This window comes from Adelges cooleyi, unplaced genomic scaffold, assembly GCF_023614345.1.
Source record: "Adelges cooleyi isolate 19-005CV unplaced genomic scaffold, UGA_ACOO_1.1 ACOO_flye_CR_arks_rails_tigmint_CR_PRNA_30, whole genome shotgun sequence".
Lineage (NCBI taxonomy): Eukaryota > Metazoa > Arthropoda > Insecta > Hemiptera > Adelgidae > Adelges > Adelges cooleyi.
Genome location: NW_026095971.1, coordinates 9,458,887 through 9,486,514, shown reverse-complemented (window position 1 = coordinate 9,486,514; position 27,628 = coordinate 9,458,887). Strand labels below are relative to the sequence as shown.

The 27,628-nt window shown below is 32.1% G+C and overlaps 1 protein-coding gene across 1 annotated transcript; it reads right to left on the bottom strand.

Annotated features, from left to right (window-relative positions):
• Positions 1-11,983: 11,983 nt before the first annotated feature.
• LOC126838693 (uncharacterized) lies at positions 11,984-23,279 on the bottom strand. The gene is made up of 4 exons (XM_050573326.1): positions 23,106-23,279; positions 14,149-14,281; positions 13,849-13,947; positions 11,984-12,722 (listed from the first exon to the last, which is right to left on the bottom strand). Exons 1-4 carry the CDS (start codon positions 23,121-23,123, stop codon positions 12,688-12,690), a joined length of 285 nt encoding a protein of 94 aa, XP_050429283.1. The 5' UTR covers positions 23,124-23,279; the 3' UTR covers positions 11,984-12,687.
• Between the last annotated feature and the right edge of the window lie 4,349 nt (positions 23,280-27,628).

The window sequence follows — 27,628 nt, the reverse complement described above, 5'->3', positions numbered from 1 at the left end:
AACTACGTACATTAGTTTGATCTTCCTAATCTTTATCAAGACGCTTGGTTATCTTTAAAACTTGAACGAAGGGGGTCAAAGTCCTTTACACGGGACATGTACTGATTATAATGGTTTTGGGGTTTTCAAATTTCAATTTTTAAATATTATTTCTCAATATTTAATATGCTAATACTATGGTCATGTGGATGCAGAGTTTAATATTAAGCATATTTTACAAAATACATTCATTAAGAAAATATGCTAATGCAATATTCGATTGAGTACGTATACTTTAAACGAATTAAATCATATTACATTTCAAGTGCTACAATCTATGCGTACGCTCTATCATCAGTAGTCGTATCGTTCCGCTGAACGCTACCATTTTTCCCACATTACTCATAATTACTATTTAACCCTATATCCTGTACCCTGGGGAAATTGCATCCTGTTTACATACTCAAACGTATTAAGCTTATATTGATGCATAATAATAATCAAATTTAATTTCAACCGCTTTTCTGTTTGTTTTCTAGTGTCTTGTTCATGCTGAATAATAATAATTATTATTATGCAACTCTTGATTTGTTTACTATTCACATGCATTTATAATTTGTAGTTTAAAAATAGTGATTCTAGTGATAGCTTTGTCTAAATATGCACATAAAATTATCTAAAAAAGGTAGGAATGCGTTTTCTTATGATTTATTTAAGCACACTTAATAAGTTTATAAAAGTTGGCGATTAAGCTGACACGATTGCTATTTTTTTTTGTGCTTTTCAAGCAATATTATTTAAAAATTAGATACGTTGTAAGCCATAGTAACGATTTATTTGAGGCTGTTACATTTTCCTTAGCATGATTATTTTTTACTATTGATAAAGTTTAAATATTATACACCGGAAGTGTATTCTAATTTCTCCTATAAAAGTCTCAACCCCTATTCGCGCCGACTCTTCATTTTTTCCGTCGTCCCTTCGGACTGTTATTCTACCAGACTTTTGCAGCCAGTCATTGTAAATTCAAACAATGGACGGCCCGGCAAAAGGGTCCCCAGGGCTCATTACGGGATGTCGAAACGTCTTTCACCTGATCGGACTTTGAATAATAATAATGTTATATACACACACGGGCGTGTGTTATCGTTGAGTACAATGCGTAAATAGGGGAGAAACGAGGGCCTTGGGTTCGAGGATAGGATAAAAAATAAAAATCAACCCGAGAGGAAATCGGTTACACGTCACGTGCCGTGCTCGTCAACCTACCGGGAATCGTTTATTTATCAACGGCGGTCGCCGTCGCCATCGACTAGCGTGGGCAATAAAAATAAAAAAGAGAAAAGAGTCAAAAAGAAAACGCGCATCTCTTATTTTACTATCTGTATTAAAAGACCTATGAATAAAACATTACGGTGTATGCATGCGCCTGTAGAGTCGTTATATTGCCTAAGCCGTTCTTCTTCCGGGTTGACCGCAACCCTACAGGCTTGACAGTAGCGAAAACGGAATCTCTTCTTTTTCATTAAACGTCGAAACGTTTTGTTCCACCGAGAGATTATAATAATATATTGGCATGTAAAAGCTTTGATATCTGTTTTGTGCCGAGTGAAAATCCAATATTTTCGGATTAGGGTTTCGTTTTGAAAGGCGACAGACGACCAACTGTGCGCCAAAGAGCACCACTACACAGCACAGATTGATTTTTTTTCAAAGGTATACGGTTTTTTTTTAAGTAGATATGATTAAAAACACGGTTCATTCAATTTGGATCTCAAAGGGAGTTTAATTAAGAAAGCTTTTGATGATAAATTTTACTTCTGCTCAACTTAAATTTAACAACTGCGGTATTCCCGTGTTGTTTGAATAATATATATCTTCTAGAGAAACAATTACAATAAATATGATAAACATTATTAATTTTGTAGTATTCTATATTATGTAAAAATTGGATGAGAATGTTTACGTATATAGTATTTTGTTATTGTTAAATGTTAAGCTATACATGTCATTTAAATAACCTCTACTACACATTGCAAGACTGGTTTTTCAAATAATTTGTATCTGTAGTTTAGGTGGCCTATTCAACGCTCCTCGAGATATGCATGATAGATTTTCCTCACAAAAATATTGACTACAGACTACATTTTTTTAGAAATAAAAGAGTATTACGATGAAAAAAGATACCATCCAGCGGTTAAAAAGTTATAGTTAGTTCAGGAAAAAAATATCTTCTATAAATAATTTTGCTCGGGATTAAAACTCTCATGGAGATAAATCTTTCAGGTGTTATTGTATTTAAATTTTAAAACATAGTTCTTTATGTCTCTTTGACCTAGCAGCAATATTATTGTATATGTAACACGATCCGCCAGCGTGATGGTAGAGAATCCCGTAGGGGTGGCCGACTAATTAAAGGGGTGAGAATTATTGTAAAATAATATACAATATATATATATTTATTTATGAATTGTTTATGATAGAGGTTTTTATTCAAAGGGTTGTAAATAGTACGCTGCATGTGGCGGTCATCGGATAAACGCCTCCGGAATATGAGCCAGAGAGGGTTAAGTCAATTACCCTGAATGTGCCCAGTCTGGCTTATCTACTGGACACGATGGCCAACGCTTCCACCACCACCGGCTGTTCGGTTGTCAGAACAATACGACCTCTCCGGAGATGAAACTGACTAACGAATTGCTAAAATTTAATCCCCACGGACCAATAACTCTCTTGTATGAACTTAATTAATGTAATCGGGCACATACGGGTTGCAGTCGGTTAGGTTAGGTTCGGAATATTGCAACTTTTATAATGAGTGTTATCAAAATCAAATAGATGTAAAGCAACTTCGGCCAAAAATAAAAAACAGAGATACAGATAATTCTTAATTATTATTACTATCAGAATTTGTACTTCGTGTTACCATAAACCTTAAAATATTACATTCGGTGATAGTCCTTAGCATTAATCTTAGTCCTATTCCTATACCATGTATGCTTTTATATTTTGTTATATTTACTATTTTCTATATTATTAATATCATATTGTGTACCATTTCATGATTTAGCATACATTTGCCTACGAAGAGTAACAAAATCTAATACGTATCATTGTTAGAAAATTGTATAGTTGTCGTTTTATTAGTACGAAGAGTTGTCAGTTTCAAGTAATTTATTTTTAGGCATGTTTTTACACAACTGCCAGTACTCATCGGCTCGTTTAGTTTGCGTGAAAGTAAGTATGTAATCTATAGGTACATAAACGTAGTGCGTGAGTAGTGAATATTACTGAGATTTTTGGCGCCAACTACTATCGATTAAGCGTGTACGAAAAAAATGCCACGTGCGTAAAATTCTCAGACTACGTGGAATCTTTTGTGTGTGCGCCGTGCGGGCACTCATCGTGCCCAGAAATAGGAATGACGATAGCTCCGGAGGAATCTTTACTGGGACCGGTGTCAAGGGACATAGTGCACACTCTGGTAACCTAATTAAAAACGGGAAAAAAACTATAGCGAAAGACAAATGACTTTTATTGGACTGTGGACAGAATTAAACGGCGTAACAACGCAATCGGGTAGGCGATAATACAACCAGAAGTCTCGAGAGTTATTGAGGTGTCGTGGGAAATAAATTGCATATCTACGGGGCACCGGTTTGTGCACAATTTATGAGAGTCAGTTTGTTATTGTTTTGTTCTCGATTTTTGTATTGTGCATGTATACTATAACTATTATAATCTATATGTGTATGTTTACCGAGAGATGTTTAGTCCTGGACGCGCTATACTGATACGGTAACATCGACTGCGACTGATGTTTATTTAAAACATCCCCATGAGTTACTAAAGTGTATTTTGACAATATAATAAATAATATTGACGAAACCGCTAAATGTCGCATGAATATTTAGTCGCTTTGCAAATATCAAAACTATGCGTACTAAAATTTTAACGTAAAAGAAAAATGCGACAATTTTTTTTAGGAATTTCCTAAATGAGTTTCGACTCGCTGCTAATTAGAATAATATCAAATATAATTATGGAACATAAATCATACTTTCGTTTATAGTGGTACTAATTAATTTTTGGCATAATTTACGTTTTTTTTTTTAGCTTTCTTATCATCCGGCTCACAATATGTTCGAGTGGCTTTTTACTGTAATATATTTCACAGAGACGGGATTTGGCCGTTCGAGCTGGCAACCGGAAAACCAAAATTATAAATCGCCGCCTGGTTATGTTATAACCGCAAAGAATAATTGCGACTGATTTTCACGCGGTCCGATGTTTCTTATGGCCTTTCTCGTGCCTTTGCGATGCCCGTGAACGCATTACCATAATAATTTACCCAGACTACTCTCGGCGATAATTAATAACGAAATAAGTCAAAATTATCTGCAGATACAAACGGAACGCACGCCGGTCTCGTCTCGGGTTATAATTTATTATATTTCGTACGCGCCACCGGGTCCTCCGGTTTGGGCTTAATTAAATTAAAGGTCTCCTTCGGTTTATTATTTTTTTTTTGTCGTTGTTGTCGTCACCCCGATGCGTCGACCTCGCCGTCTTCGGTACTATTGTGTTGATAATATATACAAACACGGGAGGTCAAACAATTCGGTAAGCGGTACGCGCAAGGGTTAAAACCGGAGCGTGTATACTTTTTTTAATATAATTCCAAAACGATGACGTCTCCCTTGTACATTGTTTTACTTTCTTCTCTCGCTTTTCTTTCGGTACGCCCTTGGTCGTCCGGTGCACGAGCGAAATACTTAGTGACAAGCCTTTCGTTGTCGCATTTGAATAATGAATTATCCGCATCGCAGCTGTAAAGCAAGTACTACTGTTTTACGTGCCCCCTCGCCCTTCCACACGGTGAGTAAACTTAGTCGGCGCCGACCAATTGTTCGTCGCGTAACCAAGTCCGACGACTTCATTAGCTTTGGAAATCCCTTCTTTTGTCTGACTTTATTTTTTCTTTTAATTCTTTCTCTAAAAAACATTTCCTTATCGGTAATTTTTAGAGTAAACAACGGCGAAAACAGATACCTACCCGCCTATCGTGTATAATTTACAAATCTAATTACCAACGAAAAGTAAGTCGCGTAATGTCCTCCAAGATCGGTTCACGTTAATCCGCTTAGGCTAATGGAATAGTAGTTATGTTCGGAATAAAAAATAAATAAAATAAGGAGGGTGCAGAATTAAAAGAATAATTTTATGCTGTTGAAAAACAATGTGAACGTTACCGTATTGTTAGTTATATTAACAATTTTGTTCCAAGAAAGGGATACAAGTTGTTATAAGGGTATTGTTAATAAGACATGGCTTAACAGCTTGGTTAATATAAGGTTTAAGCATTAATAATTACTCGAGGTATTATACAATGCACTGCAAATACTTCATGAGCCCTAATATTGGCATATGAATTTATTAAGTTATTTAATAATAATAATATGTAGCAATTATTTTAAGTTAAACAAATTATTTTTAAAATAAAAAAGCTAATATTAATAATTTCTGACGCGGTCAGGGGGAGTAACTATTAACAAATAGGTCAAATTGGAACTAAACAACTAGTATCAAGGACGGCTGAGTCACTGTTTCTGTAGTAGTACAGCTTGCACTACAGTGAGCCGTTGCCGGGAAATGGGCCACCTGTTCTAAATTCACCAATGATAATAGTTCTGGTCTGATCACTATAATATATTAAAACTACACTCGGAACAAACCAACCTTGCACATGGTTAAGAACCTTCAAATGGACTTCAAAGAAGACTTCTATAACAAAAAAAATGACTAGTTATATTAATAAACCATAAACATTAGCATTCCTCCAATATTTGTATGTATGCTTATGCTCACAACAGCTTAGATTAATAACAAAGTCTACCGTCAAGGGACAAGTTTTCACAATAACAGTTTGTCTAGGGTACATAATTTGTAGGACCTCACTTATTAGTTATTATTTGTAAATTTTACTTATATGTTGGTAGGTATAATCAAATTAATTAAAGTTCTTTGTAAGGACTAAGGGAGTGAGTGTTTGTTTACTTTACTAATTAATCATGATAATTGAAAATAGTTTTATCGTATTCTATAGTAAATAATGTAGAATCTATATTATATATGGTATAGTTAATTAACTGTTATTAATTATATATCTAATAATCTTATTTTAAGTAATAAGTTACAATAATATTATTATTTGTATAAAGTTTTTAAAGATAATTTGAGTGTATTTTTTGGTCATTTTTGTAGATGGTCTGCAACCCATAGGCTGTTTGTATGGTATTCGGGTCAGAATAAGATATTTACTTTTTTTTTTTGTTTGAATGTTACATTTTAATGTAAAAAAGAATAAAATCGAGACCCGTGGAGTCGCTTTGACCAGCCAACCGTGAAAATTCGTTCCGATCGCCTTTTGTTCGGATGCTGTGTGCTGTAAATCGAAAAAAAAATCGGCGTCAAAAAGATGAGTGAATTTACCTACCTATCTAAAGTATACACAAATTCGCCTTTATAGACGGAAAGAGATCCGATAGATCTATATACACAAAGAAAAAAAAACTTTTGACTTTGATGTATTAACTTTATATATTTTATTTTACCCACGATGTTGATCGTCATCATCGTCATAATAATAATAATAATAATAAATTGCATTAATGCAGCATACATATTCTTTTGCCGTATTAATAACGTCCGTTGACCTCGAGTTTTGTCTCTGCCGTGGTCGTCATATCTAATTTAAACTTTGCCGTGCCTTTATTAAAAAATAAAATATAAAAAGTGTATAGAGTTGTACGAGATTCTCCTCTTTTATTATGTCTTGCTCCTTTGAACGGTTTTGTTTGCTTATACTCGGAGGAAGCGGACGCCAAAAGTTTCTTTAACTAAAAAAAACCCTTGGGATCGTTTTCAACAACGGTAGCTTCATCAAAATTAGGATTGAATTTATTTTTTTCTTTTTCAAATTAAATTGCTTCCCCGAATATATTTTATTTGAATATAGCTAAACATTATATATGTATACCGTTGTATATGAATATATAAAATCTACGGTTAGGAATTTATAGGTGGAGACGAGTGTACAAAAAATGAATCTACTTGTGACGAAACTTTCATAATATTTGAAATCGTTTTACCTTGATGTGTGTTGAAGAACAGCTTAACGGTTGCGAGCTATCAACCCGGAAAGAGCATAAGTTATTGGTATTTGCTCTTTAAACAGATTAAAAGACAAATGAGAAAACTTCTCGGTGCATTAATTGAGTACACACGACTATTCTGAAGTCATGGGTGTGCTTATAAGTTATCTTATATAAGTTCTTCTTACATCGCCGATGTTCTTTTTAAAGGGGTGGCTTCGACTTATTTGCTGCTAATAAAATCAAATAAATAATGAACAAGAACAGAATAATCTTTAATTGAAAGAACATTTTACATACAAATGCCAGTCAACCAGTGACGGCATTCAATTAATTAACTTTCTTCAGTTATTTTTTTTTTCCAGTGTTTTCAAGAAGAATAAAAAAATCACTAAGCCGACAAATAGCTTATAAAATAATATATCTTAAAGGAATACAGTGAGTCAGGCAATTAAGTCAGTAAAAAATCATCAGTTTTATCATCAATCAGATAAAAATCACATATTAAAAATATTCCAAGTACCTACACATACAAAAAAAATGTAATTAAAGTGGTGTTGTTAGTTCTTACTAAATTTCTAATTGAAACTTGAAAAACTACACAAACGTTTTTTAATAGATTTAATGTTTTTTTAGATAATTGCTTATAACTAGAATAATGTTACTAATTTCATAAATTGTCGATTGTGCCAATAAAACAACTTTTTTTGTGAAAAGGATTTTAAATTCTATTTTACAACACTATATTATACAACATTCTATTATACATCACTTTATTAGTTTCTCATGCGCTATTTACCTATTGATATTCAAAACAAATTGAAGTGCGCTTTGTTTACTGCCCAATAGGACCCATGACTTTAAATAACAATTATACGACCAACTCTTTAGTTTCTTAAAAATAAGCTATGTTTGATTTGACATTAGTATATTACTAATACAAGTTACACCATTGCAACTGATGTAAAGGCTCATTAAGGGCAAAACCTATCTGCTAAATTAAATTGTACTCAATTGTTTGTAAGCTAGCAATTAATCGTATTAATAACTTTTTTCTCAATATGTTTTCTATATTAATGTTTTTTTATGGCTTAACGTTTAACTATTAATTATTAAAGTGTTATCCACTTTAAAATACAAGCCTTGTGCAATTTGCTATATTTATATACATATTGCACCAGTAGTAACCGACATAATTATAAAAATGTAATAAACTTAAAAATGTAATAATTTTCATAAGTAAGTTTTTATTATTGACACAAAATTTAACCAAGTAAGCACTGGTTTAGTAGTAAATATTAAATTTAACTTGTAAATGTAAGTTTAGAGGTTTTTAATATTTGATTTTGTTAACTGTTACTGTTTTCTTATTAATTAATAGTAGTTTGTCATTATATTATAATACGTTTATATATATAATAAAGTACTCGGGTAATAGAGAAACAGGGCTATATGCGTCTTACACAAGTAATACAATATAGAATATTTGCCTTCTTAGTATTTATCATATCCCCACAAGTTTTGAGGATTTTTAAAAACTAAAAAGCGCTTTGGTTTGTAGTTTTCAATATTATATGAATATATAGGTATATATCTGTAGGTATATATATATATGTATAGGGATATATATATGTACATATCATATCGCCGAACAGGCTCCCCAAAGTCGATAAAAGTGGGTCTTAACTCTTGAGCCGTCTCGTGTTGAATAGAAGATGTTATAATGCATCTTTTTATTCATTTTCACCATCGAAAACGCGTGGTCTACCTTTTTGTCGGATTACGAAGTTGTCTTCTCTAGCAGTCGTTGCTTTTTTCGCCAAAAACATATTTCGTGTAACAAATAGAAATTCTGCCACGTAAGCCTGTCGAATGCCTGACTGTCGTCGCTACCACAACTCTTCTCTGGGGATTAGATATGATTATTTATGGAACATAAGGCTTGCGCGTCACAAGAGCAAAGCTGTAGATTTTTTGCGTCTGAACTGTTTTTATGTATTATAATTTAAAGATAATGTTATATTTTAATAAAAAAATATATTTCAAACTAGAGTTATACTGAAAACGTAAAGATAATTTTACTGCGAAAAAAACGGTTGACAAGAATTAAAAGATGTGTAATTGAATTGATCGGTGGCTATTGTTTTTAGTACAGTGCCAATATTTATTTTATAAAGGTATTTAATAGATGATACATGTCATGCTAAGTTAAGTTATTTGTCGTATTTGTAGTAATTATTTATCATAGTATACTAGTATTTTAGGAGGAGTAGCCGAGTAGGTAAGGCGGCAGTGTGTTAGCGCTTTTGAACCGCTCACTGTCGCCGGTTCGACTCCGACCGGTTTTTTTTTTTACTGCAGATCAGTAGAGTTATACTAGGCTGTTAAAAATGCATGGAGTATATAAATTGAAAATCTTTCAAGGAAATGTTTCGAAAATGTTTATGATATATTGGAAAACTAAAACGAATTTCTTAATAAGGTACAAGCACGGTCTACAGAGATTGTTTTATCAATTAGTGACACTATACAATTACAGATTTCAAATGTTTATTTCTAAAAAAGATAATCCTTTATGTATAATATCTTTATAAATATTTGTGTTTAAAATGAATGTCCTTACTTATTAAATCAGAAATTTAGAAATAAACTTCTTCGCTAAACCTTCTTTTTAAGTATTACAACCATTTTGTTTATTTTTATTTATTACTGTAATTAAGATTATTTTTATTAGTATTTAGTTTTGATATCACCCAGACTTCTATAATGCAGCTGAAGCTTATCTGGTAAACGGTCAAGAGATGTTTTGTTAGACAGCATTCAACATGCTTAAAACAACTTAAATTTATTATAATGTTAAATATTTTACCATGTGCAGTGTGCATCGAGAGTATACAAACCAGTTTTGTCACATAGATTTCTCAGAAGGACGATCGATAAATGAGAATCTCATTACAAATAATAAATTACTACAGGTTTAACTAGGAAAAAAGAGAAAATGATTAAATGCAAAAAAAGCTGTTACATATTATATTGTATGGGCAAACGCGACAATAATATAACAGTTCTACGAATTTGTATATAGACGGATCAAAAATTCCTTTATTACGGACAATTTGGTTGGCTGCACATCGAGATTACTATGCTTACTTACATTCTTTTTTTTTACTATATTATTAGCTCCTCATGACTCTAATAATTTAATAAAATACACTGTTATACAATAAGATATAATTAATTATTTAATGGATTTAATAATGATAAGTAAATATTTTAAATTATATATCGTTAAGTTAAGTCTTAAGTATTGCTTTTGTAGTATTATTACAACCATAAAATTAATAATCGCATGTGGATATAAATAAATATTGCAATCAATAATTATTTTAAAAATTATTTAACCTAAGGTCTAAGATTTTAAAGAAAACATTAGGTTCTATAGTGAAACTAATTTGAATTTAATTTTTAGCTTTTCAAATATAATACATAGGTACATTTATGAATGTTCATCGTCATAATATATTTTGTTACAGCAATGTATTATGTAGTCAATAAAATATATCTTATTTATTTGCATAAACGTTCATTAAAAATGTATTTATACATTATTACTTTTAACAAATAAAAGGGTAGAGCGTCCCGTAAAAACCTCTTTATAGAAAGTGAGAGAAGTTGTAAACATATTCAATTTGTGTACAGACAAAATGACAACTGATGACTGGACAACTGAACCGCATTTTTGACTAGATACCTACATTTGCGCGACTAACGGTGGAATATATTATATATAATAATTATACATAGATACACATCATTTATGCATATATATCAAAATCGGTTAAACTGATGGAAATTTAGGCGGCTCTTAGTAGTTTGTTTACAAATTATTTGAATTATAGTTTTGCCTAAAATTCCAGTAATGTTTATAGTAGGTAAAAAAAACATATTTAGTTATTAAGCACAACTAGTGAGAATGGTCAATAGACTTTATTTTATAAAATATTGGTGTGTGAATGATCGATTATTATTTTATTAAATCAATAAATACAATTTTTTTTGCGCAGCCCGTATAAATCTCGTTAAAGTTTAAATATTGTTTTACTTGTTGGTGATTATAATTACATCTGAAACTTTCGTTTTTAAATTTGTCTAAATTATTATTTTCTCTATGCTCGAAGCAAATACTCAGATATAAATTCTGATGAAATGACGGAATTTCGTAAAGTATAATTATTTTTGACGGACTCGTTTAACGTTATATTATTTCATAATAAGTTATGTTTTAATTATTTTATTTCGTTCCATTAAAGATTTTAAAGCAGTTTTATAGCTATAACAGATTTTAATTCCTACTAAATATCTACAACTAAGAGTAATAACATGTTTCAATTAAAAGAATATTGCTACATATATTTAATGTGTCTGTGTAAATGTTTTTTTACTTAACACGCGACTTCCGTATTACATGTAATAATATGTGCTAATAAAGCATGTTTAAAATATGTATGTCATAATATAACATATGACATTGTGATAAGTTGTTGATTTTATAGTATTTTTTATGTTACCGAATAAAATCATGTATGTTAAACGATACAATCTAAAAGGTATTGACATTATAAGTGTAAAGGAACGCGTGAGTTATAGAAAATCGTATACTTTTACTAATTGGCATGCATTAAAACAAAGTTATTACGAGTATTAAGTTCATATAACATTATCACTGTTGTCTGGCTCGGCTTCATGTCTAATCATCGTTGAAATCTAACTACCATGTAATTACTAACTATTAGGTATTATTAAAAGGAAAAAGGGCACAAGTTATGATAATCTAACACTGTTAAAATATATAAGTAATGTAATAGTTAACTTTATTTTAACATTAACGTTCCTAACATTATAATTAACAAAATTCGTTTTGTTCTTGTTGTATGCATACATCAAGTTCGTAGGTAATACTATTACTAGTTAGGTATACTTGGTAACCACAAGTTTTAAAAATAATTACAATAGTTATATTACTTAAGTGCTAATATTAATCTAAAATAATTATTTTACTATAAAATAAATAATGAAGGACTTGTATGGTTGTTTACTATAATATGTACAAATATTTATATAATAAATTAAGAATATTAAAATTCGAGATTGTACATAAAAACAAAAATGAAAATTGCATATTAAATGCATAAATAATGCGCACAATCATTATTGCTTTATAGAAATAAAATATGCTATTTGGACCTGTTTGTGAAAGATAATATATTATTTGTAATTTTATATTCTACGTCACGTTACATTGGTGCTATATTAACTTGGTATACCTAATAATTTACAGGTGACGCTATGATATTGTAGTTAGGTATTACACGATATGTGTTTTTAGTACTTAACGACGGTTTTGTTTTTCGAGATCTTATTATTCATTACAATTGAATGATCGTGTGTACTGCTGCTGCTATCCGTGTTGCCGCCAAAATGCTTAGGACAATCAAAGCTACTTGTGTTACGATCAATCCGTCGAAGGGTTCTTTTTTTTTTTGAGAGGTGGGGTTTACCAAAATGTGAAGATGCTTTGTGGACGGGGCCCTGTAAACAAATTAAACAAATAATACATCCGTTTCTGGTGAGACGTTTTCCAACTTTCATAAGGCGTCATAATATAATCGTATACTACAAACTATGAAAATATTTTATCGCGTAGCATTATTATAGACATCACTAGAGAGACAAAGTACACTCTAACCCTAAGGGGACATGGAACGTGATTACTGCGTGGAGGTCTGGCAGTTTACCGGGTAATATATAATATATTATTATTATTACATCGCTTTGAACTACTCTCGAGTGCGCTCTAGCATTAGTAACCCGGACGTTTATATCCGGACCCGCGACCGGGCCCTTATTATCATCGGTGTGCGTCTTCATTAGCAGCATCTTGTGTCCTACCGGACAGACACACAAAGGGAAAACGGACTCAACGGTATACACACACACACACCCTGGGGAGAGGGCGATGAAGGTGTATAGTGTTGTATATTATAATAATACGAGTTGGTGAAGTGAATTGTGGCGGTTCGAAATGCCTTATTATTCAATGGCGCAAGACTTATTGGCAGCTGCGGTCGGACTCGTATTGCTCAGTCCCTTTGAGTATCCGGTCCAAATTAACCTCGGAATCGTCCCCTCCTCCCCCATGGTATTCAAAAAGGGTTTTCCTTCTCGACTTCAAGCAACATTCCTCTCGTGTATTTAATTACCAAGGCGGACGACCCGGAAATCTTGAACGAACTATCTTAACAATTCGATGATACTCATAGACGATAATAATAATTAAACGGGCAGCGTGTTATGTCCCTCGAATTGTGTTGGTCATAAGCAACCAGCCGACCAGCGATGACGCACTTGAGTTATTCCAAATATGCGTTTTGCTGTCGACCGTTAACCCAAAGGGTTTCGCGAGTGGTTTCTTAGACAATAATAAAAAGTAAAAGCATTGACACGTGGTTTATTGACCAGTTGGATGGGCAATATAATGGAATTCCGTTAATATTCCAGAAAATGTCGCTAATCGTTTGTTTAGGACAGTTCGAGACGGCAAAAATGGTCATTATTTTTCCATTTACTTCCCATTACGCCATATCGTAAGAACGTACTAGTTAACGATTAATAATACAATTGATGAATATAAGTATTCAGTATAATATGCGCTTACTTTTGTTGCCGCCGGGTGGTACGAATCCGAAACCTGAAGCTCCTACTATGACACCGCTGGATCCACCACCTGGTTGAGTGGCCGGAAACACCACTGGTCCTAGAACATGGAAACACGCCAAGTGTTAAGCATGACCATAAAATATCAATATGATATCATAAAATATAATGTCATATCCATATCAATTTAATATCATATTGTAAAGTTATATTATACTATAACTAACAAAGTCCTAATAAATCCATATTTCGCATGCATAACTGATTATAACTTATAATATCATTATACTAGTTATCTCACCTCTGTTTTCCCTGGGGTCTCTAGGGGGTTGTGGTGGATCTTCGGCTCTCAAGAAGAAATTATCTTCAAGACCGTCGAATTGGGCCGAAGCCAACAGCAAGTGGCAAAAGGCGACGCACAAGACAATCAATATCTATTGGACAGAATAAAAAAAAAATCTTAGTTAAAATGTATGTTATTATTTTTAATAATATTCACGTTTGACCGCGAGTATATGACACAGTAGTATATATTTGTTTCTATAGAACTGTGTCGCGGCCACGTTTTCCATAAGCTATTTACCTACTGGCTTCGCTCACTTATTTGTCCTACCACCAAGTCGTACTAATAATATGTCAATAATTATGGCTGCCGCTCTTCAATAAAACAGTTACCGGCTTATCAGGTTTTACGCAATGGCGGGATTTGCACGCGTTAAAATGTTAGGTAGCTAAGCCATGAAATTGATGAGTGGCCTGAAGGAATTTCTTAAAGAAATTGACCAAAACGGCACTTAGACTTGACATCCTGGGTTCTATCCTATGCCGTGTTAACCATTTTAAGAACTCTAGGGCAACCACTTTTTGCCACTTCTCCATCATAACATTCTCCTAACCCACCTTCTATATCATAATTATAAAATTGGCGCTCCCCCAATTTTAAAGCAGTACATTGTTTTCCCCCGCCCCTTTCATTTGTACAACTCGAGTCGCAGTCTAGTAATTTGCTTCTAAGGCGGTTTAAAGCAAATTAAACCACCAGGCGCTAATACTATCCTTAATCCGGATTATGTTGTGCGAAATGTCTATGGGAATCCTGCGAACACGACCGCGCGAATAAAATAATAGAAACATACTATATATTACAATCACATTTTTAATATTTTTTTTATTAAAAAAACATTTTTTTAAGGCGTGGCCCGACGGCAGCATTTGCTGTACCTATATTGTTTATGCGTTGAACGCATACAAGAAACTACAAGCAAACGTACAACTATGCATAGCTCCCACATACTATTAATTAAAAGTCCTGCGTGTCTGGCCGTTGCTAGTAAGTCCATGAAAACAATATAATATATTATTATTATTGTCGTTTGGTTTTGTCATTACATATTCGTGATGCAAGCCAGTTGTAATATATGTATAGGTGAACAAATATTGTTATTTTGCAAAACGGTAGTCTGGGGATTATTGACCGTTGGTATTTAGTATTAACTTGTAGAGAATTGTTAGCGGTTACAATTAAAATGTCATTTATTTTGTTGCGACAGGTAGTAAACAGTGTTGATTGTGCCGCGTTTCCTTTCTGCTGTATTTTTGATCTTCCACGATCGTATATTCTTATTAGTATATATGTATAGATACCGGAAGACTTTCACATTTGTATTTTTTTTATTGCACACACACACACATATCGAACAGAAAATCTTTGTGCGCTACGCAGTCTCGGACCACTCACGTGAAAAAAAATTAAGTCAGAGTTATACTTAGTGATCGAGTTTTCGTTAAGCGAGACAATGTCGCAAGCCAAGACGGTCAATAGTCTACAGGTTTGCGTATTATAACGGTGTGGACAATAAAAAATTATTTGTCGACGTTTTGCCGGCAAAAGACAGTTGCACAGATCAATTGGAGTGAAAAAAAAGAGGTTTTTAATCTTGAATTCAATGACGCCATAATTATCGACACACATGACAAAATTGTGCACTATACGGGCACTATTCGTATGAATCCGTTGTCCCTGGAATAATTATTTTATTCCTTGCCACAAACTATACAACCGGCCGAGGTCTCCCGGATTTCTTAATTCGAACGAGTTTTCGAAGTGTTCGCATTCCATTAAAAAACAATTTTTTACACGTCAAATCGTTAGGGGTCAAGTTCTTTGTATCACGTGCCACCTGACATATTATATGCTAATTAAAATATTTTTTTACCTAAAGTAACCGAATTATATACATTCAGTTAATGAATACAACTATACATTTTTACGCAACAGTGTAAATTATAATGTACCTATTACATCAATTAATATTTAGATAAATTATATTAAAAACGTATTAACTATGTTATATACAGAATGATCAACTTCACACAGACAGTAATTTACTCACAATTATATTTTTGGTTTTTGTTTATCTTTTAGTAGGTAAAACAAAATATTTTTGGTATTAAATATTTACAATGTAAAAAAATGTATACATTTTGGTTCTCTTCTGAATAAGTTACGGTAATTGTAAACATATAGAGGATGTGTATACAATTTTTAGTTTTACTTGAAATAAAAACATGATAATCGTAAAATATGTTTAAATGTATTAAAAAATCAAATATTTGTTATTTAGATTAAAAACAATAAAGACTCTATAATTCATTGTAAAATAAGATAAACTAAAATGTTTTCAATAAAAAAAAAATGAGAAAACTGTAATTTTGTTTTCCCAGAAAATGAGTGTATGCGTTAAAACTTAAATTGATCTCACTCGGTATGATATTACATGTTATACTTTTATATAATGTAATAATCTATGTTCCTTTAAACAGAGTGATTCTGAAATAAACAACAAGCGAGTATAATCGTGCCAATTAAAGTGGATTATGTCGCAGTTACATCAGCGTTTCAATTGCATTGCCAGTGTATAAAACAACGTCTCGGTCAGTTAAAAAAATAATCAAATCTACACTTCGCTGGAACTTCACTGGCGCACGAACCATGCTGGATGATGTACCAAGCTACTTATTTTGTAAAAAAAAATAAAAGTATGTAATAATTATAGTAAAACAAGCCGGCACGCGTGAAATGGTTACGGTGCTCTTGAATATAGCATAACATTGACACACAAAACCTCGTGGTATAGATTTGCATGGAGCAATGTCACAGCGCGTTTCTATCACGTTACAACTATTTCCCAACAATTATTTATGCGCTATTAATGTAATAACTGCACAATAATGATAATAAATTTACAAGCGAACGCAAATATCAACTTGTAAGTATATAAACAGAATGTCCACACAACTCCGTCTTGGATATTTGAGTGTAAACGATTTTCCATGAAGTCCTCTAGGCTCTAACACGTCGTTGCTATAAGTCATAACCTAAATATTGTTCGTCTTCATTTGTTTTTTAGCTATAAATCATTAATTTGTTTGGTTTTAGCGCGACCGTTTCGGGTTTACAACATATCTCTTTATACTTTGGTTTGACAGTAACGGCCAGGCATGAGAACCAGTTGTTGTCGCACAAGATTCAAGATGACATGGCTCTCTCGCGGTACGGGTTCGGGAAATGTCGAAATTTTATTTGATACTATTCGCCTCAGGGTTGTATACTGTTCAAAGAGATAAAATATAATTTGTAATAATACAGAACTACATATATGAAGAAATATATATATGTTTAATAATCATAATGGCCGAGAATTTCAAACATATTTTATTTGCAACCTGCGATTTCACTTAATCTGGCAATTCGAATTTCTATAAAATAATAGAAACCATCAAACAAATAAAAAATCATTACGGTGTTGTTTTGTGCTAAGAAGCACAGCTTATGGCGATAAAAAATATAGCGTATTACACAGGCACATTATATTATAGTTGTTTGTGGGTGATTTACGTAACGGTTCTACGAGTTTATTTGTAAAAAATAAAATAATAGTATATTTTCTATACAAAAACTATACGGTTTATGTGGCCATTATAGACCGATAAGAACCGAAGAGTGTGTCGCCGGTAATGGAGTCGTTTACACCTCCGACTATCATTAGCATAATATAGCGGTTGTGTGTTATATCATTATTATTTAATATTTGTCATTACACGGAAACGGACTAATGTTCAATCTTTACATATTGGATCTGCTTATTGAAAATGTAAAATACCATAGATATTGGTCGGTCAGGCTTTATTTATTTTGGGATTGAACGAAATAAACAGAAGCGGCGGCGTGACGCGACAAGGCGTCCTTGGAGGCGTTCGATTTTTCTCCTTCAAAAACATGGATTGGTTTAATTAATATACAAAATTTATTAGTACATAGTTATAATCATGCACACAATTTTGGAAGACCAGTCGAGTGTGTGTCACGGTCGTCGCCACGTTATAAGTACACCCGGTCAAAGAATGCACTTGAGGAGAAAGTCAAAGGGACCATCGTCCAGACAGTATTATGCAAAGCGGTACTCTATAGTATTGGCTTTTTTGAATGACCGTCGCCGTCATGACTTGACGGTGAAATCTCCAACACAAAAGATATTCAATTAAGCCCCCGAGCTAATGATATTATTATTATGGCATTATAATATTATCTCGGTGGCGGAACTTAAAGGCGACACGTTGAATTGTGTCGTGCTGGACTACAGATAAAAAGAACCGACCATGTCAACACAGTGTTTGAACCCAAGCAAATCGACGAAAATATTAAAGAAGAAATTCAAACTGGTCGCGAGCCATTGCATAACCTCCAGCAATAGTAATAGTATGCTGTGAACTCGACAGTTGCAGATGGCAGGTATAAAAATAGATTTAAAAAAAATTACATTAATATAACAACGATCAATGACTCGAGTACAGGATTAGCGAATCGTAGTGTATGCCGTTTACGGTTATAATATTGTATCGTCGATCAAAAATTACTCCTTGGTCGAATCTTACAGTGTAAAAAATGAAATTTCAATAACGATTTTATTGAAAACACGATTATAGGGTTACAGTAAAAAACAACTTTAATCTCAGTTCGCTTCGAGTACAGATACTTTCAAACGGATTGAGGGGACACCGAGTCAACTGATTAAACGTTTGACCAGCGAAGTGGATGACATACAAATAATAACAAAAATTAGTTATTGTTAACCATTTTTTTTTTTTTTGAGAAATGGACGTTGTGAAATTATGAAATAAACAAAGACCGGCGGCCGTTCTCGCGTGATGGACCGACATAATAGTTGGGCATTGTTATTATAATATACTGCAGTAGCTTGTTAGCTCATAAGACTACAAGCGGCAATGCCAAATCAATCCGAAATAAAATTATATCTTATGAAAAAAAAAGCGAAAATATGCTTAAGCGTAACCGTATGACAACATGAATATATACATTTTTTTTGAAAAGGTTATATTACCGTGTTCAAATTTAAATAGGCGGTGTTCTATGGTTATTGTTTATACAGTCGACAGCGGTCGAATAATTAGTATCACGCGCCCAGTTCTGGTAACCGATTTCAGGAAGTTAACTAGGTGGAACAAACATTTTAGAGGCCAAACGTGTTTTCCGTTTCGTAATCGACATTTATTTTATTATATGATTTCTTTCTATTAAAAACAATAAAATATATATGTATATGTATATATATATAATTATAACAAAAAATAATTTTTGTAATAAACCAATTTTTGAGCGACAATCTGGCCAGAGTTAGCTTTAATTAGGTAATGCAACCACGTGGTTAAGGAAATTGCTTTTTTTCGCTCTTGTGCGCTATTACCATGAAATTACATCAGCTGTTAGATGCGTACGCTAGGTGAGGTCAACAATATTATTGCGTTACTGATGCCCACTAATCGACGACGTCGTTCTCGGCTACAACGATTTTGCTCATTGACAAGAAGTATTTTATTCTACCGTCGAAAACCTGTATGTACAACTTAAGGTAAAATATTTGCGGATGTATTTTTTTTTTGCTTATACACATAAAAACCAGAATCTTTGGTAAGCACGTGCTTTCACTCAAGCCGAGTCCTTTCGTTCGCCGATGTCGATATAATCATATCATACATTATTAAATTATTGTATTAAGTACACACACGGGAATATTCCGTGTGGAAATCTGTTTCGAAATTCCACATAATAGATACAATAATATTGTATTGGCCATTTGCGTAGGTCATAGCAGTAAGCATGTATTGAACGCACAGTATACCCTTGTCTCGGTGGCACTGTCAAAAAAGCCGATTCGCTACAAAGTCCGTATCCGATTTTATTTTTCAGTAGACCTCGCTGTTTTATTATAATTATTTCTATACGCCGAATTCTACATGCTCAAACAAAATGGATTTCGGCACCGTTTCTTTTTTATTTAATATCAAACGGACGACAACGTGTGCGCGTTGGCCAACTGTAGTCGACATTGATTGGAGAATTTTGGCCTCACACAGAGCTGCAGCAGCGTTCTCTCATGATATAATATATAATATAATAATAATATATTATGTGTTTGTGTACCTAGCTTGTAAGCGCATACGTCATTTAAATATAAAGATTAATCATTACAAAAAAATATCAACTTAAAAAAAACATGCAGTTAAAAATTTTAACTTAACAGTGAATCAAAAAATTAAGATTATTTAAAAAAAAATTGTCAATTTGGATATAATAATATTAATCTTCTTTATAAAGTTAAGTTTAATTAAATAATACTAGTTAATTAACCTAGTTAGATAAAAGTTCATAGTAACGTTAATTAACTAGAAAACTAATAGTCTTGTTTAATCTTTCATGCGCCAACTTTGTCTTTGACTTTAGACCAATTTCACGGGAAAAAGTAGTTACATCTACAAAAATATAGATGAATAAGTGGTAACCACATATTTTATTATTCACTACCGAACATCAAGTTAAGTTTTGCAGTAAGCAATACTGGTTATTTAGAAGTCTTCTAAATTATGTTGTAGTCACCTTTTTCATATTAAATGTATATATTTTTCTAAATTAGGTAAATTTAACATTATGTTTAGGTTGAATTTAACAAAAAATAACCAGTAACTTAAAAAGTAAAATTAACTTCCCGTTTTAACCTGACTGAAACTTAATAATGCGTAATGCCAAACCTTGAATTTAGATTACTTTACAAAAGTGTACCAACCCTGATTGTGTTGTCTTGAAACAAAAAATAGCGGGTTACATTTTATTGTTATGGTGTCATAATACGCAATGTAGTTAATAGAACGAATTAACTAATTAGTTTACTTTATAATAGTGTCGGTACCTAAAGAATGTTAACATTAAAATCAAGTGTGTGGAAATTATTATTACATTCATTAAAGATACTAAGAATAGTTTGCATTTTTTAGTCATTAAACCGTATCCAGTAGGATTGCTTACGTGATGTACTGTCATTTTTTGGATTAAGAAGATAGAACAGACAGAGTTTTCTATTAATATTTATTATAACATAAATATAATTAAACATTATAAATTAATAATGCACCAGTAATTATCATTGCAGAATGCAGACAAAAGTTAACACCGAGCACGTGACCACTTCGTTTTTCTAGCGTGGCGTGCTTTACTACCATAATAAATTCCGGATAGCCTATAAATTACGATGTAAATCAATTTTTATCCAATACAAGAGAAATCTCCTTGCGATCAATAGAACGTACAAATCGGTGTAAAAGTATTAATTTTTAAATGCACATATTTCCTTGAACACAATAAGTTTGTGTTGGCTTAGATGTACCTACCCTAACTGGACCCACCGAATTAATTCGCCGGATGGCGGTTAGTCAGTTTGAATTAGTATTGGGGATACTAATGGGGTCATTATCCTCCCTTTTATTACTTGAATTCTTCATACTTTGACCGCAGATTTAATTTTTTTATACTCGATAATTAAATGAGAACATTCAATATTGATTAAACTTTAAATGATGTTCCTGGACTTTCAAAGTCAATTGACTTTGCTGCCTCGTTTGCGTGTCTTCCTCACTAATAGTTTCCGTAGTATTTTTCTTTTCTTTAAAAAAGGCGGATTATTTTGTTAAAAGCGCATAGTGATGAAAAAACCGCAATTGTTGTCACTTTTATGAATAATGTAACGTAACTGTATAGCGGTGATTTTAGTACTACAACATTGCCGTTGGCAAATCAATGTGCGTTAAAATTACAAAATATTTTAATAAACGAAATAATACGCACCTCACATCTTGTAAGCGGCGCTGACGACGTAAAAATAATCCTTTAGAGCAACAATTTTATTTTCGATAAGTGAAACTGTCGATATTAAAATAAATAATCATAATAAGTTTTCCAAGGTCATTGATAAAATATGTGTCAACCGCGTTACGTCAAACGACAACAAATTATTATTTTTCAGTATCAAAAAAATCTGCACGCCTTAAATGTAATTTTTGTTTGATACCGAGCATACAGGTAATGCATTATCTGTTATATAGTTAGTCATCGTCTTTGGTCTCCACTCATTTGTGTGGACTCAAAGATCTGCTATTAATATGTCAAAAATATCCAAAGTAGATTTTAAGCTAAAATTAAAAGAAATATAATTTTTATATACATTGTTTAATTGTTATTTACTTTATCTTGTCAAAAAAACACACCTGTGTGTATTGTTCATACAGACATACAGCTAAGGGACATACAGCTTAAGGGAGTAAGTTAAAAAAAATTAGCCCTTAATAGTAAATTAAAAACTGTACTGCTCGATTGCAAAAATCCGTTAAAATGTGAAACTAGCCTCTGTAGATCTAAGACACATATATACAGTCGAAATTAATTTTAAAACTTTACAGTTATTATAACTGTAATAGTTATACGTTATTTATTTATATAATTAAAATTTTTTAAAAAGTAAATTTGAAGATTGAATATTTTAATTTTTTTAACGTAGCCTTGTTAATTTAATTTGTAACTATTCGATTTCTGAAATTCTCCAAGAAACTGATTATGGTAGAATAGAATTGAATAAGTAAGACTTAATAAATGTTATGTTACTTATTGCTAAAACGCATTTTCCCGTCAGCGAATGTCCTGAATTGTAAAAAAACAAGAACTGGCCACTAAAGAATAATATTATTTTACAATGTTGATGGTAAGAATTCACAATATTATTGAAAGTTCACAGATTGCAAGTTTTAGTCGCGCGCTTTAATCCGCACTTGGGACTCGATCGCGGGATTTGTTATTAGCGTTAGTGAGTGGTGATGATGATGATGATAATAATAATAGTATTACAGTCTTACCCTATGTAGTTGAACCATGTCGGCTTGCTCGATCACCAAGGGCACTCGAAAATAATGTATTTGATATTTTTAACACGATTTTGACTTATTATCGTTTTTAGGTAGAATACAGTATAGCGTGTGTGTAGCACGTCGGGTAGCTGGAGTTTAGGTAACTAGACACTAGGGATTCGGCGGGAATCGGTTTCGATTATATAGTCGGGCCACATTTGTCGCCGTCGTCGGTGGGAACACAGTGGCGGCGGGGTGGGAGCAATAGCCATAGTATAGATCCACTGTCGTCGCGCCGCCGCCGCATAGGAAGAAAAACTACAGCCGCCGCATTTATACGGAAGAGCGTGATAACGAGGTGTTCACCGCATATCCGTTGTCAAGGTCTCGTCTCCAGAAGCAACTGGTTCCTGATCGACTTCACCGATTTTTATTCTTAAACGTCTCGGCACTTTTTATTCTATAAAACATTTTAATTGTACCTATTTTTGTTCACTGTTGCAATAATATTATTTGTGTAATGTGTTCCGTGATTATTATTGCTCTGTACATATCGTGTTACTTTATAACTATTTTTTATTTGAACGATTTGATTCCATACCATTATTGCACATTACACGCAGTATAAATTCTATGCCTAGACCTCTAAATTAATCCTAGAATCCTCTAATAATTAAACCAAACCGTATTTTGTATTTTGATAGTATATGAATATTGTTCAATATCATTTAATCTGTAACAGAAGGGTTATTTGGAACATATTCTTACGAGTAAATAGGATAGACCGATTGATATAATGATCAAAAGGTTATAAAATATAATATCGACAATTTACGTATTTTAAAAAATAACATTGTCAACGACACATTTCGTAACACTCAAAATAATTCAAACTTCAGTTTTAATTAAATCGTTATTTTTAATTATAAAATAATTTCATTTAAACAATTTTATCTCTTCAAGATGCTCTTTAAGCTCCAGTTAATAATAATTTCTTTTATATCTAAATATAACTCCAAATACATGGATTACTATGAGACTTTGACACATTCACTGTATTAGTTACTAGTAAATACTTTTAATATTTATGGAAAAACAGAAAAATTGAATTATAACAATAATTTTTATTAATTGAATAACATTTTTCAACTATAGGGTAAAATATGTTTTGCGTATATCGTATAAGAATTGGTGTATATGTATAAAATAATTTTATGATTAATATTAATTATGTTATACTATATTGATGTTATGGAATATATTTGATGTTTAAAACACGCAGACTACTTTAATTTACAAATCAATACTGTTTTTTAATGCTCAAATATATTTTTTCGAATGCCAATTTACCTGTACCTAATCAGCCAACAAGTAACAAATGATCTGTGGCTGTCTGTAAAAGAACGCAATATGTTTTCATAGATAGGTTTTTGATATTTTCCGTGTATTAAGTAATTACAAATAAATCGTAACCTACTGCCTCGTTAATTTCAAGACATCAATAACACAAAATTCGAACTACATGCACCAATGCACGTAGTACGAAGGTCGAAGTTTAAGACTAGGAAAGCAATTTGTTCTGCAAAGATCGAATTGCAGGAAATAATATTATTATGTCTAAGCGGCGCGACGCGAGGGACAAATTTGCGTTTTCTTATTGAACGTCTATTAGTCAAATGATATCCGCTAGCTATGAAGCCTAATGAAGTAACTATATTGTTTAATTGTATTACAGAGCGTTTAAAGGTTTGTCTTACGGTTGGTCGCGTCCGACGTTTGTTATTTGATAGTACCTAATACTGTATGTACATAGATACAATTTACAAAGTTAGTATAGTTAAGAAAACTCGAAATAAAATTATAAGATTATACTGTAGCTTATGAACGTAGTACTATTACATATTTTGCATACATGTTGCGAAACTAAATAACAATTAAATAGCAAATTCATCTGTGGAATTAATGTTTTTATTTGATTTATACTATTGTTAAAATAGGTGTTAATGTATAGTATAATACCTACCTGTAAACATGACTTAAGATGTTTCCATAAAAAAATAAAACATACCTCCTTTGTAGACCGAAGAGTTGGATAAAATTATGGTTTAAGGCTATTGTAAGACAAATTATAATTATTTTATTTTCGATGTCATAGCAAGAAGATATTGGTTTTTCAATATGTGTTTTTCTGTTCCTGTGAACCAAATTACTCGTATAGCACCTCTATAAATCCAAAATCGTATGCAGATGGCTAACAAATGTTCTGTTTACACAGAAAAAAATGTATAGTTGGTCCAACTAAAATTATAGTTGATATAGGGACACAATACATTTCTAGTTGAACAAACTAAATTAATAATCAGGCCAACTAAATGTTTAGTTAAAGCAACAATATATTTAGTCCGGCCAACTATATGTTTAGTTGGACAAGCTATTTATTTAGTTATTCCAACTAGAAATTTTTTGTGTCCTTAAATTAGCCATAATTTTAGTTAGACCGACTATTTATGTTTTCCGTGTAACCGGACGGCTGTAGTCTATAGATATATATTAATTACAAGATCCAATCATCGTCCAAGACCCGTGTGAAATTTGAGACCATTGAGGCATCCCTTTCAAACGTTGTTAGCCAATACACATTTATTTAAAATATTACATAGTAGATAATAATTAATACATAACTAATGTATTAAATAAAACAGCTGTTGTTAGGTTTTCTATAGCGAACAGAAAAAATTGTATTTTTACATTGGGTCGTCAGGGTAACTTTTTGGTTTTTGTTCATAAACTATGCAAACAACACAATTTTCTTCGCATTTGATGTCAACATCCCGAAGTGTTCCTACTACAATTTTCAGTGTCTTTCTCAGTTTTTTTTCTAAAACAACATTTTGTCTTATATTAACCTTTGATTCAATTGTTAACTAGTTTATATAATTTTTTTTTATTACTTTTCTTTATTACTTAATCGTCATGTCGGGTCTGACCGATTATGAACCGTTGGAGGCCAATGAAATGCTAATTGAAAACTGGCTTTTCGACAGCAGTCTGTTCGGTTCGGTGTTACTAACCAATACCGGATGGCTACCGCGTTCGCTGTCTTTTTTTTTTGTGAAATCCCTTATGTTGTTCGGTGTTCCTTCTTTTCCGCCATGGCCTTGAGCGGCGCAAAAGTCAAAACGTACACTACCACGGTGATGAAGTTCAACTCGAAGACAACGTCTGAACACTTCCACCTCATCCAATTGGTAAAATCACGCTAGTCCTGTGCTAGTGCTCTGCTAGTATAATATAGTCACTTATTTATTTTGATGTTTTTCTTTTTGCTACTTAATATTTTTAATTTAAAAACAAGTTTTTTTTTGTCAAATAAGTCTTATTCTTTTTATATAATAAACTTAAAATACAAATATTGAAAAATTTTCAAACTGAATAAATTTTAAGACATTTTAGTGTAGAGTAAGCACAGACAATCACTTTCTGGTCACTAGTCGTCGACCATTATATAAAGGACATAAATTGACACACGAAAAAAAATAATTTGGTTATAGTAAATGGTTGGATATATTCTAGTTGGATCTACTATAATATGGTTGCGCCAACTACATTATTTTAGTTAGAAATACCAAACTAGTTTAGTTGTTTTTGAGTAGTTGGATTAACTAAATATTTAGTTGGGTTAACTATAATTTTTTTGTTAAATATCTATATTTAGACATAGGTGGCTGTGGCGGAAGCGAACGGCAGCGGCTGGTGGCTAGTTCTTTCCGTGCATAGACCAAGAAATTACCCTAATTATCAAAAGTAAATTACATTTTTACTGGCTGATATATTTGAACAAATAACCGTTTTATGTAAAATCTTTAAAACATATACGTTTTTTTAGGTGAAGTTTTAGGACTTGAGGTCTAAAAATTAAACCGAAGGTGGATCTAGAAAGAGGCTATAATATATACAGTTTTCTCAAAAATCTGGTTTTATAACTTTTATTATATCTCATTATATGTTTTTTATGTTACTGTACTTATTGCATAATATATACTTTGTACGGAATTTTTGCGTTCCGGTTTACTGCATGAGAGTGTTAACAAACTATTTGTTATTATCTACTAAATATAATGTTCATAAAAATAACATAAATTGATAATCAATTAGATAATTGAATGTCATTTAGATATTACAATGTTTATAAATAAACAACTTGTTTAACTCAAAATGTTTATGTTAAATTATACTCTGTCTAGACTATACCTGAATTTAAGCAAAATGAATGTAATGTTAACCTGGCCTAGTTTTTATTTTTAATAATTACAAAATAATTAAAATGGCTCAATTTTTATGGTGCACACCAGTCATCACATCACACAACGAACAACTGACCCGTTTAAGTACATATTTTACATTTTTATGTGCACATGTACGACATATCTCACCAATACTCGTTCACGTTTAAAATTTTGTTAAATAAGTACATAATATTGTCTGAAGTGGTTTTCGGGTGAATTTTAACGTGGACATTACAGTGGTCTTAA

Bases quoted from the DNA above. Each gene is read 5' to 3' on its own strand.
- LOC126838693 (XM_050573326.1), bottom strand. The intron at 13,948-14,148 runs GTGAGATAACTA...TCCATGTTCTAG, and splicing joins AGACCCCAGGGAAAACAGAG to GACCAGTGGTGTTTCCGGCC. The intron at 12,723-13,848 runs GTAAGCGCATAT...ATTTGTTTACAG, and splicing joins ACCACCCGGCGGCAACAAAA to GGCCCCGTCCACAAAGCATC.